Raw genomic sequence first — 18,621 nt, forward strand, 5'->3', positions numbered from 1 at the left:
AACCTTAGCTGTTTATATTCCCTTAGGAAAAACCCCAGGTGATTCTCACAGCATGATTCTGCTCTGTTTCCAGATGTCTGGTCGGGCTGGAAGACGAGGGCAAGATCTTCTGGGTGATGTCTACTTCTTTAACATTCCAGCGTTTAAAATAGAAAAGCTCATAAAATCCAAAGTGCCTGAGCTGAGAGGCCAGTTTCCTCTCAGTATCTCACTCATTCTGAGACTCATGCTGCTGACCTCCAAGGCAGATGACCCAGAGGATGGCAAAGCAAAGGTGCTGTGTCCCCCAGCCTGGGCCTCTACCAATGGTCTGGCTGGCCTGTGCTCTACTGTGCTGTTATCAGGCTTAGCATGCTTCTCCATGTTCTCTAGAGAGCGGCGGAGAACGCTAGGGAAAACGCTAAGGAGAACAATGATGAGCTGTGCTTGTTTTCATTGTCAGACAGAATTGGTGACTGGGTGGGCACTAAGGTGTTCCCATGGTCACTGTCTTCTAGCATAATAGACAGTATTGTCTTGTACCGAAAGTGCTAGCTATTATCTGTTTATACCATTCAGAAACAAAAAGATTATTTTATAATTGCAAAGTAACAGTTTATTTTTTCATAAGACAACATATAAGTTGTTTTAAAATGTTTAGAAAAATGTAAATAGTTGAGAAACAAGCAAACCCAAAACAAAATAGGACAAAACAAAAAGGACTCATGACTAGTTCTACCAAAACAATCACATTATTACTTTGGATTTTGTTTATCAGACAGTTTTTCAAGGTATGATTGCACACTTTATAAGGGTGTTAGTAAGTGGACATTAAAACAATATCAGAACAATGACTTGATGTTTTATGGTCTGATAAAAGTAAGTATATGAGATCATGAATTTGAAACTCAAAATTAGATGATTTAATTTCAGTTTTTGTGATATCACCGTGTTAGAAGGACTTGTGTTCATTTTCTGTTGGCTGCAACAGAATGCCACAGGTGGGGTGAATTACGAAGAACAAGTGTTTGTTTTGGCTCATGATTCCAGAGGTTCAGTGCTGCATTTTGGCAGCTAGTGAAAAACTTTCTTGGCATACCTGAATCACAGTACGTCTCGTGGTGAACAGGAAGTGTCCCAGCCTGTCTGGCGTCTCCTGTTCAATCTTCTTGAAATTCAATAAGGATTTCTTTTTCTTTTTTTTTTTTTTCAAGACAGGGTTTCTCTGTAGCTTTGGGGCCTGTCCTGGAACTAGCTCTTGTAGACCAGGCTGGTCTCAAACTCACAGAGATCCGCCTGCTTCTGCCTCCCGAGTGCTGGGATTAAAGGCGTGTGCCACCACTGCCTGGCTCAATAAGGATTTCAACATGGGAAACTTCTAGTCTTAAGACTTCCACTGCTTCTAATCATTTTCCTACGTCCCAGCCCTCAATAAATACCCAGAAGGGAGATTAGATTTCAGCATGGTCTAGGGACCAAATTCAGACCCCAGGAGGACCTAGTCTTTTTTAACTTTGTATTAATTATTATAACCAGATAAATCAGATACTGCTTACTGATATAAGAATTCCTAGATTTTCATGATGTGTTTGCTGGTTTTATATCAAAGTTTCTTCATTTTTAAATTCTTTTACAATGTCTTCTCTTCCCCGATCTCTCCTTCCCTCTCTTGCTCCATCCCTCCCTCCCTCCTTCCTTCCCTTTCTTCTCTCTTTCTCTCTCTTTCCCTCTCTTCCATTCTTCCTCTCTGTGCATGTCCCATGGCACACATGTGGCAGCCACAGAACAAATTGAGGACAATTTGCAGAAGCCAGCTTCCCACTTTTCCTGCTCTGAGTCTTGGGTCCTGGGTCCTGGGTATCTAATTCTGGTTGTGCTTATTGGTGACAAGTGCCTTTATGCAGTGAGCCAATATGCAGTGAGCCAATATGTTAGCCCCATTTTCTCTTTTTACTTTTCACTTCTCTGTAGAGATAAGTGCATTTTCTAATAAGATTTATTATTATTTTAATAATTTAATATTTTAAAATACTTTACTTATTATTGCATATGTATATATGGGGTGTGTGTGTGTGTGTGTGTGTGTGTGTGTGCATGCAAATGTCGGAGAGCACATGTGAAGTTCAGAAGACAACTTTGTGGATTCTGGATTTTTTGCTTCTACCTTTACATGAGTTCAAAGGATTGAACTCTGGTCTCCAGGCTTGTACGCAAGCACCTTTACCAGAGGAGCTGTCTCTCTGATCCCTTATTATTTTTTTCAAGGACTTAACTATGGGAATTCATTTTCTTTGATTTGGAATATTTGAGAAAATTGATATGAAGTCTTTGCTTACTGTGCTCCCTTTTAAGTGTGGGCAGAAAATCCTCAGAATGTGCTTTATAAATTATGTACTCTTCATCCAAAATAATGGGTTTATCATGACACTTCCGGACTATATGTCATATGCCTTACATCCCTCCTCCATGTATCTGTTGTATTTCTCCTTCCCTACCACTGGTCTTCTTCCTCATCCAAACACTCTCTCTTCTACTTTCACACACATATATGTTTAAATATAGATATTTAATGAGAAAGAGCATGCATTAAGGTGCTCAGGCTGTTTCTTAGCCTTCAGTATTGGGTATTTCATAGAGCATACTTATTCCGTCTCCTAGCTATGGCAGCCAGGCTAATCTCTTTACTCATACAGTTAATTTGACTTTTTTCTGCCTACATAGTCATAATTTAAAATTATTTAAAATAATTTAAAATAAACAAAAGACTTTTTTGTTTATTTTAAATTATTTCTCCATGCTCTACTTTTTGAAAAGTAATTTTGTTTGTTTGCTTGTTTGTTTATTGTTTTTGTTTTTTTTTTCAAGACAGTTTTTCTCTGTATAATAGCCCTGACTGTCCTGGAAATCACTTTGTAGACCAGGCTAGCCTTGAACTCTCAGACATCCACCTGCCTCTACCTTGGAGTGCTGGGATTATAGGTGTGTGCCACCACCAGCCAGACTTGAAAAGCAATTTAAAGGTTACTATTTAGTTACTTTGTGAAGATACTGTTTCATTCTGCTGTACAGGCTGTTTTTCTGGTGAGGAGGTTACATATTTTATCCACATAAGTCACATTTTATGTTCAACTCAGTGGTGTTAAGCACATTCACCATTGCCTTTCTATATTCAAGTATTTTGTTGAACTAAAAATCTCTTAAATTATAGTTCTTATTATTGCTTTTATTGTTACTTCTTCTATAATAGTCATTACTTTTTAATATAGCAAGTCTCATTTCCCCCTTTTGTTAATTACTTCTTTTGATTATGAAAGAGCATACCATTTGTCTTGTGCGTTACTGGTTCAGATCTTCAGACTGTCGATCATGTTTGCTGTTGTTGGAGACAGCATGTAGTACTCATGTAATGCTGGCTGGTCTTGAACTCACTAAAGAGCTGAGGATGACCTTGAACTCCTTCACCTCCTTCACAAGCATGAGCCACTGTGTCTGGGTCAACTCTGTTCTTTGGTAACATTAGATTTTAATTATACTTTACGTCTGGGTGCATCTGTGGAGCCCTCTCTAAAGAAATTTAGCCTGCAGGACAGCAATGTCCTCGAATGAAGGTGGCCTTGTTCAGCATGCTGGGGACCTTGATAGGAGGAGTGTGGAAGTCTTTTTGTGCAGACTTGCTGTGAGGTGAGCAGCTTCAGTACAATAGAGCTGGGGAAGTTATGGATTGAAGTTACTTTTAAAATTATGTGCCCCAAATAAATTGTACCTCATTTCAGTTGCTCTTTCGGGTATTTTGTCATTGCAGTGAAAATACTAATAAACCATGCTAGTATGCCTTTAGTTATAAGGTCTGTACCTTCAGGACACAGTGGACCACTGCCAGTTCTTCTCCCGCACATCCCCTTATTACTTTGCTCTTTTTTAAAAGCCGCCTCCTCTGACTCCAGCATACAAGGAAAAGAGGGTGGTAGTAAAAACACCTTTGGTTCCCTTTGTAATCTACTATAAAGGAAATGGAGAGTTCATCTCTTTTATTTCTCCTCTTGTCCTACCATTAAGGATATTGGATTTAAATACAGTAGTATCTGGAGATATGTCTTAGTTATTAAAAGTATGTAAGGTTATTGCAGAGGACCTGAGTTGAGTTCCCAGCGCTCATACTGGGTGTATCAAACCACCCTGCAACTCCAAGAGGTCTGATGTCCTTTTCTGGATGAGTACTTGCATGTACTGCCCCCAGCCATGTATACACATGATGAAAAATGAAATATTTTTTTCTGTTTTTTAAAGGACAGCAGAGATATTTTTCTGCATTCAATAAACTCTCCAATGTAAGAGCAGGAAGGTTGACATTTGGGTGGCGCTAAGGAAGTTTGCTTTTATTGTGAGTTCATAGATATTTTAGAGAGAAGTTGAATACTACACATACAAGAGTGTTGCTTGACACTAGAGATGAAGGAACATCTTCACTCCTTTGGCTTCAGCCAAATTTTTTCTAATATATTTGCAGTAGCGTCATAGATATAAAATAGTATATCTAGACCCCCTCAAAAATAAATTATGCTCTGCATGCTCTGAAACTTTTCTGCTCAGTCTGTTTGATGACAAATTTTGTTTCTTTTGATTTGGTTTTCTGTGCTTATCTTATTCACTTTTATGCTAATGTGATAAGACCATGACCAAAGGAACTTATAGAAGGAAGGGTCTGCTGGAGACATTTGAGTCCATGACCATCATGACAGGAGCAGGGCAGCAGGAAGGGAGGCACTGGAGTAGTGGGTGAGGCTTCCCAGCTTGAGACAGTACCACAATGTAGGGACAGAGAGCTAACTGGGAATGGCATGGGCTTTTGAAGTCCCAAAGCCTACACTTGATAATCCTTCCCTAACAGTTTCATAAACCAGAGAACAAGCATCCAAACACATTAGCCTATGAGGCCATTGTTATTCAATCTGCCAGAGTGTTCTTCAGTGTGCTAAAGAACATACATGCTATGTTAGGTGATGTGCTATATGATGAAGGAAATTGTATTGTATCCAATCTGATTAAACTTTGTATATAGTTGCTACCAAAAGGAAACTTTTAAGAGCATCCCCTTTTCCTTGTGTGCTGTAGTCAGAGGAGACTACAGAGTCAGAGGAGAGAGCCTTTGGAAAAGAATAAAGTAATAAAGGGGGAACTCACAATGGCTCATTGTACTTTAGAGGTACAGATCTTGTTATTGAAATTATATATGCATGAGATATGGCATTACATATGCATAAGACATATGATACATATGTGTGTGTATGTGTGTGTGTTTGTGTTATATGTAATTTATCCGGTGTTATCTCTTGCAAAGACATTTCACTTAATGTAACTAAATCAAAATGCTTTTCTTTGCAGGCGCTGTCAGTGCTGAGGCACTCATTGTTATCCTTCAAACGTCCCGGAGTCACAGACATGTTAAAACTTTACTTCTTATATTCTTTGCAGTTCCTGGTGAAAGAGGTAGGAACCAACTCCTCTCTCTCTCTCTCTCTCCCTCCCTCCCTCCCTACCTCCCTCCCTCTCTCTCTCTCTCTCTCTCTCTCTCTCTCTCTTTCTCTCTCTCTCTCTCTCCTGCCTCTCTCTGTATGTGTGTGTGTGTGTGTGTGTGTGTGTGTGTGTTTGGTGTGGTATGTATATGTGTGTATAATAGATTTGCTACCATCTATATTTTTAAAGTACCAGACTTGATTTTTTTTAATTTTTAAAAAAACTTTTATCTACATATGTGTGATGTGTGAGCAGATGTCATCTGTGTATAGGTGCTTGTGGAGAGAAGAAGAGGACATGAGAAGGCCTGAAACTGGAATTGTAGATAACTGTGAGGGTCTCAATGTAGATTCTGAAAAACTGAGCTCAGGTTGTCTGGAAGAGCAGCAAGTGCTGCTGACTGCTGAGCCATCTATCTGTCTGACCCTAGATTTTTTTTCTAACCACATTCATTATTGTAAACCTTAGAAGAAAATACCCAATGAGTACTGCTACTTGTAATTCATGTAATTATTAAAGTTGGGCTAGTTAGTAGTTATAGTCCTATTGGCATGTAGTATTTTAAACTGATAATTGATAATCCACTTGTTACTAATTCTGTGAGTTGAGTCAAACTAACAAATTATTTCTGTTCTCTAGGGTCATATAGATCAAGAATGTAACCCTACAGGGTTTGCTGGCCTTGTATCACATTTACATTACCATGAACCGTCTAATCTTGTTTTTGTCAGTTTTCTTGTAAGAGGTCTTTTCCATAATCTTTGTCAGCCAACTCATGGAGGTAAGTTTGAGGGTTATGTTGTCTGTGAGTGTATGTGTGTTTGTCATCAACATTATATCAAATCATACAGTATACAAATAATATATCATCATTAGTATATGGTTATATATCAAATAACATTTGATATATGTTATATATATGTGAAATTATATGTATGTGTGTATAAAATATTCCCATGATGGGAAAAACCCTGATAGATTTATAGAAAACTAGAACTTCAGGACTACATTTACCCAATAACCACTTGAGAGAGTATCAGTTAAGTATAATAATGTATGTATGAAAATATTGTTATTTTTCATTTTAACTAAAAGTTTGGTAATAAAAATGCTAATTTGATAGACAAAACATAGGTGTGCAAATAAAAATAAATAGTGAAACCAGTACTAAAGATGTCCTATTTTGTGACAACGATTTTAAAATATTCACTACTGCAAGTTGTAACTTGAAAAGTGTGTTTCTTCCAGGATTCTGAGCATATTGCATAATATAAAATAGTTATAAACCCTTTCCTTGTAATTAAATATATGATCAACTTTGAAGAACAGCACAGGAAAACATTGTTAAAATATGAAATCCAAAATTCTACCCTCAGATAATAACTACTAATATCTGTAAATATTGTCTGCAGCACTATTTTCTTGAGTATAATTGTAAAGTATACATCAATATCTGATATTGCATTGTGTTTGTAGGTCTATTATGCATAATGAATTTTGCCCACATTAGGCATAGTCATTATAATAAATCTCATATAGTTTTTATGGGAAAACATTTGGGTTCTACATTTCCAAATAAATATTTTAGAGCATGTCTCTGATATATTTAAAAATAAATTCTTTACACCATGTCTCTGAAGTAAATATTGCTCTTTCCTAGTATTTGTGATCAATGTTGTGATATTTCCTGGTGCATGGTGACCTCAAAGCCTCCTGCTTTGTCTTTTGTCCCTAGCTGATGGAACCATTTTTGCTTTGCACAATACCTGTAGATTTTATGATTTTAAAGATGTATCAATTTATGGCTACTCAGAAAGGTTTGTTTTTTCCAAATTTGTAATAAGTGAAATCATTTCAGGCAAGAGAAAGTGTTGTTGGGTTTATCGCTGACAGATATAGTCAAAATTGATAATTTTGTAAAGTATGAATACAGAAGTTAAATAAAAAGACATGCTTCTCACCTTTTAAGAAGTCAGAGCCAATACTCAAGCATAACTAGCCTAATACTAGTTCTCAAGTTGTTGATTATCACAACTTTTTAAGCATTCCTACTACTTACACACTGATGACATGCAGTGCCTTGAGTCACTGTGGTCCATCTGAGTTGAGGAAGGTTATCTGCAGGTTTAGTTTTGGATATTTTGCTGGTAAGTATCAAGAAGTCATAAGAGATTATTGACTAGGTGAGTGAGGCTATCATGGTTTGCATAAGCATGGCCCCCATGGGCTCAATACTAGGTCACCAGGGAATGGCATATTTGAAAGAATTAGAAGGCGTAGCTTTGTTGGAGGAAATGGGTAGATGGACTTTCTTTGTGGCTGTCTTGCCAAACAATGATATGGAGACTTATTATTAATCATAATAGCTTGGCCTCACCTTACACTAGTCCCATTAGCTCTTATAACTTAAATTAATCCATTTGTACTAATCTACCTCCTTCCATGTGGTGTTGTTACCTCTCTTCCATCTTACACCTCCTGCTTCTTCACTGTGTGTGACTGGTGACTCTACCTTTCTCCCTCCCAGAGTCCTCTCTGACCCCAGAAATCCCATCTATACATTCTGTCTAGCTATTGACCATTCATCTTTTTATTACACCAATTACAGCAAATACATTTTTACACAATGTACAAATATCTCACAAAAGAAATGTGTCACTCAGGGGTGAGTTTTGAGGCTTCAGAAATTTATCAAGTTCAGAGTGTCTCTCTTCTCTCTCTGATGGATCTGATGCAGCTCCTCATTAACTTGGCAACTGGCATTTGCAGTAGCAGGATCTCTGTTGTGGATTGAGTAGGACTGATTCTCATGGGCTCATATGTTTGAATGCATGGTTCATTTGTGAATGGCACTATTTGGGAGGATTAAAAGATATTGCCTTGTTAAAGAAGGTGTGGCCTTGTTGGAGGCAGTGTGTCACTAGGGGTGGGCTTTAGAGTTTTGAAAGCTCAAGTCACGCCCAGTAGCTCTCACTGTCATCTTGCTGCCTGACAATGCAGATGTAGAACTCTCAACTGCTTTTCCAGCACTATGTCTGCCTGTGTGTTGCCATGCTCCCTGCAAGGGTGAAAATACACAATACCTCTGAAACTGTAGATAAGCCCCAATTACATGCTTTCTTTTTATAAGAACTGTGATGGCTGTTGTGTTTTTATATAATCATAGAGCAGTGACAAAGAGAGAGACGTCATGCTCCGGTCAGCCACTGGGAGATAGGGTAAAATAAGCAAAGTCTAGATCAAAGCATAGAAATATTTGTAGTAGGAAAGATAAGGATGCTAATGAAGGCAAAATCAGGAATAAAAAAAGCACATATGAAAAGCATCTGCTGCTAAAGTTATTCTGCATTTGTTATGAAATGAACATAACAATTATTTTAAACATGAAAAAACTGATGTAATAATTTTTCACATACATAGCATGAAACTTTCTTTTTTACAGACTCAAAACTTTTCTCTGAAGATGTAATGGAAAAGCTGGTTTTAGTATTGGCAAATCTTTTTGGAAGAAGATATATTCCAGCCAAGTTCCAAGATGCTAACATTAAGTTTGATCAATCAAAGGTAAAATCTTCTGGTAAAATTATTAACAATAGTACACAGATTCTGCCAGAAATGATTCAGTAACAATAGGGTTTTATGAATGTGGGTTAATTAATGCATTTAATATACTAATTTGCTTCTTTTGAAAATAGTGTGATATTTATCTGTAACTTAAAAGTCCCTCTGTGAATCTGTGCAAAGGTTATATGCCTTGAAGATAAACAGAATGAAAGTGAAGTCATGGTTTTAATTGATTGAATCAATATACAACATTAGTGAACAGGTGTAAAAGGCCTGGGAGGATGACTTGATACAGTTCTTGCCATTCCTATTACCCATATGTAAAGATGTACATGGTGACACACTTTGTTATGCCAGAACTGAAAAGGCAGAGAAATATGGATCCCTGAAGCTGGCTTGAGAAAGCTAGCCTAATTGGAGAGCTCTAGGAATGGTGGAGAGCACTCAAACACACATTCATGTACACACATATGGGAATGCAGGTAATTATACATTTAATCCCCAAATCCACCTTCATTGTTTGAATGTGTGTCTTAAGATATGACTGTATGTCACAGTGTCATCTCTGAGAAGGCGTTACAAAGCTGTCTGGGAAACTGTCCTTTGACTCCTAAAGTCTAAATCTTAGAACAGTTTTACAATTTAATATTATCATCTTGTTTGGTCATTTTTGAAAAGGTGCATTTGTCCATTTAATTAAAACAGTCCTATATATTTCCATGAGGTCTTTCATAGCACCCTTTCTGCTTTTCTTGCTGCCTTGAGTTGACTCTCTCAGGAATATCCATGTAACTTCCTGATGTAGCACTGATGGTATGGGTGATAAAGGCAGAATTCTTTTCTGCACAGTTCTTCATAAATAAAGATGTTTTGTGGGGGCATGCTTTATAGGTTGTAGTTTAACATCACAGAACTACAAAAAAGAAAGAAAATCAGAGATTCCATGTGTACCAGTTAAATAATAAATTGTGTTAGCCCAATGAAGACAGTGAGAGTTTCAAAACCTCTCAACCAGGTGCAGTTGATTCTGAGCCTGAAAATATGCTCTATCTTCTTTGTTTTACATATGTGTCCCTAGATCCTTTGAGATTACTCATGAATCCAGTGGCAGGGGAGGACGTGCTTCTGCTCTTACAAGAGCTGTTTTCATTAGGGAGCATCAGAGCAAGTGTTATGAGTAGAGAATTTGCTCTTTCAAGTACAAGTAAGAACAAAAAAAATTTAACCTCAGTATAATCAAGAAAAGAAGAAAAAGTGGCTTTATTGAAAACAATAAAGTTATACTGTGTGGTCTTTTACCTTCATTGCTTCAAGTTCTCAGTTTTTAAGGAAGGTGTTCTCTGCTCTCTGAAAAACCTTTGGCATTTAGGTGTTCCTTGATGACCTCCCTGAGGACTTCAGTGAGGCCCTGCTTGAGTACAACACTCAAGTGACAGAGGACTTTGCTGCTTTTCTGCTAATTGTGTCCCGATTGGCTGATATGAAACAGGAATATCAACTCCCCTTGTCAAAAATTGGTAAGTGTGTTTCAGTTCCCTGTGGATCAGTTTAGTAATAATCCTGCCCAAGGACATGTAATATGGATGCTAGGGATGCAGGCCGTTGGCAGTGCTCCAAGTATCCAACTCTATTATTTTTGTCCCAAAAGGCTGGCACTTCAGGAAAGTCAGCTTGCCTTAGAATAATTGGGTTCTTTCTGGAAAAAAACAAAAAAACAAAAAACTAAAGGAGGTTGGTGATTGGCAGTTAGAAGGGCAGTGGAGAATGAAACTAAATCCAATTTGAATCACTTATAAACCGTTTTGATTGAGGGCCAACATCAGTTCAGTTCTAGAAAATGGAGCAAAAATGTCTCTGAGACAAGAGAAACAAGAGGAATTCTTTTATTATTATTATTATTATTATTATTATTATTATTATTATTATTATTATTATATTTTTAGAACAATCTTATTTTACATACCAATCCCAGTTCCCCCCTCTCATTCTCCTGCTCCTCCCACCTTCTCCCCACCCCTCCCCCATTCTCTTCTCACAGAAGTGTCACATCATTGGAGGCAGGACCAAGCCCCAACCCCATCCCCAGGATCTAGGTGGAACAAAGCATCCCATGATTGGGAATGGGTTCCTGAGAGTTCAAGTCCCACTGCTAGTGGCCCCACATACTGCCCAACCCACACAACTGGCACCCACTTCAGGGGGCCTAGTTTGGTCTTATTCAGGTTTCTTTGCTCTCAGTCCAGAGTCAGTGAGCTCCCACTTGCTCAGGTCTGCTGTTTCTGTGGGTATCCCCATCATGGTCTAAATACAAAAACTAAAGGCAGAACAAAAAGAGATCTATCTCAGCCTGTTCTGGTCAGAATTCACAGGTAAGAAACATGAAGACTCACCACTTGTGTCTCACCTGATGAGCTGCAGGGAAGGAAGGATGGCAGTTTCACCATTTGTTTGTCTGTCTGGAAACTCTGATGTGGATTTGCTTCGTCCAGGAGTTTCAGATAACGTAAGTAAAGAGTGATGTTCATTAATCAGTCTCTCAGGAGCGTTTGCTCTAGTCTGAGTGGTATACTGTAACAGACTTCTGTCAAGGCTGTGGAATACAAGTATACACATGATAAAACATGACACTTTCCATTATATGAAAACTGTTTTCATTTATTAATTAGTTTTCTAAGGTCAATCACAGATCACAGTTTTGTTTTCCTCCCTCCTCTCCTGCTAGTTCATCTCCTACCATTCCCTCTCTCCTGCTGGCCATCCATCCCACCTTTTTTTTCCAGAAAAGTGCGGGCCTCCCATAAATATCAGCCAGCCATAGCATATCAAGAAAAAAATTTTAAGGAAAATAATTTTTAGGAGTTGTGACTTCTTTATTTTGTATGGATGACTATAAAAAACTGGTTAGATGTACAAGAGATTAGTAGTTATATTTGTTGAAAAAGCAATAATAATTTTTAAGCATTATCATTTCCTTTCCCAAGATGGATGTGATGGCTCATGCCCATCACATAACTAGGGATGATCAGCTTAACTGGGGATGCTGAGACAGGAGGACTGCTACATATTTGACTATTACATAATGAGTTTCAGGCAAGACTTTGTAGAAGGAGAGAGCTGTTTGTTAGTTCCCACTGCCCAGAACCAAAATAACCTCACATAAACTATATTAATTAAATCACTGTTTGGCCCATTAGCCCTAGCTTCTTATTGGCTAACTCTTATATACTAATTTATCCCATCTCCATTAATCTGTGGATTGTCACATGACTGTAGCTTACCAGGTAAAGTGCCCAGCATCTGTCTCTGGTGGGCTACATGGCTTCTCTCTGACTCTGCTCTTCTTTCTCCCAGCATTCAGTTTTGTCTTCCCCACCTACTTCTGCTCTACTCTGCCATAGGCTCAAACCAGCTTTCTTTATTAACTAATCATATTCACAAAATACAGAGGGGAATCCCACATCAAGGTTATAGTGCCTTCCTGTTTCAGATGAGAAGGGAATGGAGGAAGAAGAGGAGAAGGGAGAAGACAATAGCAAAATAATTCTGCTCTCTGTTTATTATGTAATTAACTCAATTTATGAAATGTAGCAACCACATTTACTTCCTTTTTTCCATGTAGGATTTCCATGAAAATTTAGATGGGTGTTTATACAATAATAATTAGCTAGAAAGTCTGAGTCTTGTTGCTGCAGTGTCAGCATGTATTAGAAGGTGCATGCATGAACTCATTCCCTCTCTCCTTCATCAGCATCAATTAGAAGAGACTTAGGTGCATGCCTGAGTTCCCATGAGGGTTCCCACTCACCCTCACTGCCCACAGAGTTCTAGAAAGCAGCTTCTGCTTCTTTTTCCTTCATTTTGAAGCATCTGTTATAGATATTTAGACTCATGTTACTTGAATATAGCCTGCTTTTTGCTTGACCTAATTCATGTTATATACATTTATTTTACTAGAGTGAGTAAGTTGCAATCTCTAGAAATTTCACTTACTTGTATTATTTGTTAGTTAAATGCTACATTCTAGTATCTCTGGGTGGCTTATGAAGAGAGGAATACACATGAACTGAGGACTCATGCCTCTCCTGTATTTCATTTCCTTGTGATCCACTAAAGTTGCATAAATTTCCAAATTCTTATGAAAATAATTCATTTTATAAATGACTATTTTTATGCTTGTGTTTTATTTTACAAAAGTGAAGGAATAGTTAATTGTACTCTCCTGAAAGTATCTTTTCTTGTGTTTTTTTACGTCTGTAAGATTCACCCATGATTTTGTAGTTATTACTTACTAGCTCTTATAACTTAAATTAACCCATAATTCTTATCTATGTTTAGTCACGTGACTTGGTACCTTACATCAGTGTAGCATTCTCATCTTGCTTCCTCTGCTTCCGGATGATGACTGCATCTCTGCCTTTCCTCTTCCCAGAATTCTTTTTGTCTGATTGACCTGCCTATATTTGCTGCTTGGTTAGTGGCCAATCAGTGTTTTATTAAACCAATATTAGTGACAAATCTTTACAGTGTACAAGAGCAATATCCCATAACATATCCTCCCTTTTCTTTGCAAGACATGACCCTGAATATCATCTCCTTTGTTTAGGGAGCCTTCCTCTGAACACAGCCAGAAAACCAAGCCTACTGGAGTAAAGATGGTTGTTAAAAAGCTGTCCTTGACTTTGTTCTTACCTGTCTAGAATCCTTTTTTTTTTTGAAGTTTTCTCCAGATTTACATAAAAATTCTTGCCAAACCTTTGGGTGCCATTTGTAGACATAAGTTGCTGTCCCACCTGGTCTCATAGCAATTCAGTCCCTAATAAACACACAGAGGCTTATATTAGTTATAAACTATTTGGCCTATTGTCCAGGCTTATTACTAACTAGCTCTTACAACTTAAATTAACCCATATCATAAATCTATGTTTAGTCATGTGGCTTGATACCTTTTCTCAGTAAGGCATTCTCATCTTGCTTCCTTTTTTTCTAGATGATGACTCCATCTCTGCCTTTCCTCATCACAGAAGTTTCTTAGTCTGGTTGCCCCATCTATACTTCCTGTGTGGCTACAGGCCAATCAGCATTTTAGTTAACCAATACAAATAACAAATTTACAGTGTAAAAAACATTATCCCACAGCATGTTTTGGCATGAAGTTCTAATTTATTTTCTAAACACGATAATACTTCCTAATATAAAACTATACATTACTGTCGGGCGGTAGTGGTTCACGCCTTTAATCCCAGCACTCGGGAGGCAGAGGCAGGCAGATCTCTGTGAGTTCGAGACCAGCCTGGTCTACAAGAGCTAGCTCCAGGAGAGGCTCTAAAGCAGCAGAGAAACCCTGTCTTGAAAAAAAAAAACTATACATTATTCTGCTTTCTGTTAATGTTCAGTCAGTCTTTAATTCTCTGTTGATACAAAGAGTAGTATTAATGTTTGGTATTCTTAGTTGTAAGTGTGCTCCTTTCTCTTAGGTGTAATTTTCTGGGCCATAAAAACAGAAATATTAAAATGTTCATGTCTGTTTCCCAAGACTCCCAAACAATGCTAGTGTTGTAGAATATTAGTTAAAGATTTGCTGTATTTGTTTATGCTGTAGAACTTTTGTATAATGATGCAAAGATGTGTTACCTTCTTTTGTGTTGCATTTATTTAACTCTGTGAAGCTGTTACTTTGCCTGTCTAAAATGCCTGATTTTATTAATAAAGAACTGGACAGTCAATAGTGCAGCAAAGGGATAGGCAGGACTACCAGGCATAGAGAATAAATAGGAGGAGAAATCTGGGAAGAAAGATAGAGAAGTAGGATAAGCAGAAGGACTCCAGGTGTGTGTGGGGTAGTCACCCAAATAACAGCAAGTCATGGAGTAAGAAGTAAAGAAAGGTATACAGAAATAGAGAAAGTTAAAATCCCAGAAGCAAAAGATCTCAGGCTTTATGTGGGATAATTTAAGTTAAGAAAAGCTGGCTAGAAATAAGTCAAGCTAAGGCCAGACATTCATCAGTAAGAATAAGTCTTTGTGATTTATTTGGGATCTAGGTCGCAGGCCCCACAAAATCAAAGAGTAAAGAGTAAATAAAGCAAACAACTATACTCTTGAGTTTTTTACAAGTTCTTGGGCCAGTTTGCAGTTTACAGCACTATATCAGAACTGTTTTTCACATGAGGCAGAGATTTTGCAAAATGAACAGACACAGAAAACAATTTGTTTACTTTTTTCTCTTATTTTATTGTTTTTGTTATATCTTTTCTCTACTCGTTTTAATCTGGATGTTGATTCTGAAGCTCATTATACATATTTAGTTGAATTTTCTCTTATGACATGCAGGCCTCCTGCTCTGTGAAACCCCATTTGCAAAGTTATTCTCAGAATTGTTAAGACTTTAAAGTTTTTCATTTATCTTTTCTTTCCCAGTTAATCTTGCTCTATTCCAGAAAGACTGGTGGTCTTGCCATCGACATGCTGTGGGGCAATCTTCTTTGCAGGTGGAGCCAAGCCATGCCCTAGGATGCTCTGGCTCAGTGTGTGCAGAAGGCAGCTGCTCTTCTGCCGACAGAGTGTTCTTGAAGAGCATTGATGAAAATGAAATGACTACAGGTTCTAAGTTAAAAGTCTTCTCTCCTTGTGAATAACCATTCAAAAATTCTATTTCTTTAGGTTATTCTACACACAATTGGTATCGATCATATCGAAGCCCCAGTGCTGTGGCCACACAGATTCGATAGTACTGGAAGAAAATTGCCACTTAATGCATATGCACTTGACTTCTATAAGCATGGATCCCTTGAGGCATTAACACAGGACAATGGGTATGTACTCTCCTGATAATTTCAAGAATTGATTAGTACTGCCAAGCATATTAGATTTTCACTTTCAGACTGATGGCAAAGATGATGGCATACTTTATACTATTTTTATTCCTAGTTTGTCAGCAAAAATTTGGCATTTAGGCCAACTCACTTGATCTAAATATATACTCTAAATGTGTCTTTGTGAATATTAAAATAAATCTTTATATTACAGTTCTACTTAGGCATAATTTGGTTTTTTAATGACAAGTAACAATCTGGTATTACTTAAGACTTGAGAGAATATAAATTATCTAGTTTTCAAATCTGATTCTGAGACAGTTATTTTAGCTTCCAGGAAAGGCATTTCTATAAGTATAAGAAGAACCAAGTATTATTTAGGTCACTCTCTATATAATTGCTGTGGACACAGTGTTGTGGCCACAAAAGTTGGACAGTCATGAAAGAAAGCTTAACAACATGCCACTTAACACATATGCACTTTACTGCTGTAAGCAAGGATCCCTTGTGAGGTTTGACCAGGTCAATAGGTATCTTCTCTTTGTTAACTTCAAGTCATGACAAGTATATTAGATATCCATGTTCAGGCAAATAGTCAGGAAAATATCCATTATAGGGGAAATATTGGCCCAAGTGCTAAACACATATATCTAGAGGCAAATACACTAAGAAATTAAATATAATTTGACATAGTTTGAGCAATCTTTATTAAATTAAGGTGGTGTAAAAGGTTTTGATAGTCCTTAGAAACATGGTTGTCATGTTTTATTCTTGTCAATAAAGTAGTTGCTGCATTAGCAAATAGTATTTTTGTTTTATCAAACTTATTCAGTGATAATTTTATAATTGTATATAAAACAATATGACCGCACTACCTCCCACATCTTGTATCTCTTCCCAGTTGTACCCTTTTACTCCAGCAAATCATTATCTCATTTTAAGTCTTTGAATTTTGTTTTCTTTCATTTTGGGACCCACCAAGTTCTACCAGGGTTAACTGCATGAGTGTGGAGCACAGGGGACTCACCAGTGACTACAATCCTGAAGGAAAAATGATTCTTCCTTCTTCAGCTCACAGGGCCCTGGTTGTCCTATGAGCTTACTTCTCATCCATGCCTGATGTTAATGGTCCCAATCTTGTGTAGACCCTGTGCAGGCGACCTTAGCTGTGAGTCATGAGTCACACCATGCCCTGAAGCTGGCACTTCACTGCACTCTGCTCACATCTAGCCCTTAGTTCTTGTCTCCTCTTCTGTGATGCCCTGCCTTGTGGTGACACAGATGTTCCAAATAGGTATTAGTGTTCAGCAGTCACTTGTCCTTAGAACTTTGACCAATTGTGAGCCACCCATTGTTAAAAACAACAAGACAAAACAAAACAGCTTCTGTGATCATGGATAAGACAGCCATCATTTAAGGGTTTAAGCAATAATAGTAAATAATTTTGCATCATTAATTTCAGTTTTTCTGTTATTTAGGATACATTATGGGACAGCTTACCAGATGTTGAAAGATTTTTGTCTTACCATTAAATCTATCAGGTATGTTATATGTTGAAATATTACTTTCCTATTTTTCAGAAATTTAATAATAATTTGAAAATGTTGAGGTTTTTTTCATGATACAGGTATGTAAATGTGTCATGAATCTTGTTTCGTACCATGAATTTCTACTTCCTAAAGGGTTTATAAAATCACCCATCCCCACAACTTTTTGGTTATCATCTGTAATATATGATTAATTCCATGTTACTTTGGAGATTAAGATCAATCCAGAGAGAATCTCAGACTCAGGCACTATACACTGTTAGGAAACTACTCCAGAGCATTACTGATCTCAGATCCTAATATTTTCAATGATCCCAATTGTAAAATAATGTCAAATACACAATGGTTTTGAGGTGCCATCAGGTCTCCAGGTTATATCATGTGCTTGCTCTTGAGTTAGAGCTTGCTATAACCTATATTTATATTCAGCGTTTAGCTGACTTTCATTGCATAGTCACTTCCTGTTTTGATCTACATCAAGGCCCAGTTAATCACAAGGAATGTCAACTTTTGTGTGAGCATCCCATCATTAGCCATATAATGTTAGCTAGTTAAATGAACGTCATCCTAACCCCTTAAATCTAAATGCATTTCAGCAGTTTAGCAGTGGTTCTTTATTTTTTCAAATGACCATAAAACTTATCATAATTGCATCCTTAATAAGCAATTATTTGTTTTATTTTTTGATCAAAGCTGAATTAGGCTTATATGAATTATTTATATTCACAGTGTGAAATTGAGGCATACAAGAGCAGAGGGAATAGCTTTGTTTATCTATAGCAATGGTTCTTAACCTTCCTAATGCTGTGTCCCTGTATTGCAATTTCTCATGCCGTGGTGACCCCCAGCCACACAATTATTTCATTGCTAATTCATAACTATAATTTTGCTACTATTATGAGTCATAATGTAGATATCTGATATGCAGGATATCTGATATGTGACCCCCAATTGGGTCATGACTTACAGATTGAGAATCACTGATCTATAGTATCTCTAGGTGAAGTGGCACATAGTTATCCAAAGCATAATCTTCCAAGCAACCCAGAAGCCTCCAGAGATACTAGAGCTGAGTCCAAAGCCAGGCTGAAAAAAGGACATTAATTCATTCACTCACCTAACCAGTGTGTCTGCATTATTGTTTTGAGACACTTTTAAATATTTGAGGTAAAAGGATTCTTAAGTATATGTCCACACATACAATCC

At 37.4% G+C, this 18,621-nt stretch overlaps 1 protein-coding gene across 1 annotated transcript in view; it reads left to right on the forward strand.

Moving 5' to 3' along the window:
* The window catches only part of LOC119805804 (probable ATP-dependent RNA helicase DDX60), a 93,856-nt gene that overhangs the window by 73,396 nt on the left and 1,839 nt on the right, over nucleotides 1-18,621 (forward strand). The window contains exons 29-36 of the mRNA XM_038317609.1: nucleotides 74-274; nucleotides 5,362-5,466; nucleotides 6,133-6,274; nucleotides 8,936-9,057; nucleotides 10,427-10,574; nucleotides 11,418-11,560; nucleotides 15,717-15,868; nucleotides 17,347-17,409. Of these exons, the coding sequence (XP_038173537.1) occupies nucleotides 74-274; nucleotides 5,362-5,466; nucleotides 6,133-6,274; nucleotides 8,936-9,057; nucleotides 10,427-10,574; nucleotides 11,418-11,560; nucleotides 15,717-15,868; nucleotides 17,347-17,409 (1,076 nt within the window). The remainder of the gene's footprint in view (nucleotides 1-73; nucleotides 275-5,361; nucleotides 5,467-6,132; nucleotides 6,275-8,935; nucleotides 9,058-10,426; nucleotides 10,575-11,417; nucleotides 11,561-15,716; nucleotides 15,869-17,346; nucleotides 17,410-18,621) is intronic.

The sequence above is a fragment of the Arvicola amphibius genome, unplaced genomic scaffold, assembly GCF_903992535.2.
Source record: "Arvicola amphibius unplaced genomic scaffold, mArvAmp1.2, whole genome shotgun sequence".
Lineage (NCBI taxonomy): Eukaryota > Metazoa > Chordata > Mammalia > Rodentia > Cricetidae > Arvicola > Arvicola amphibius.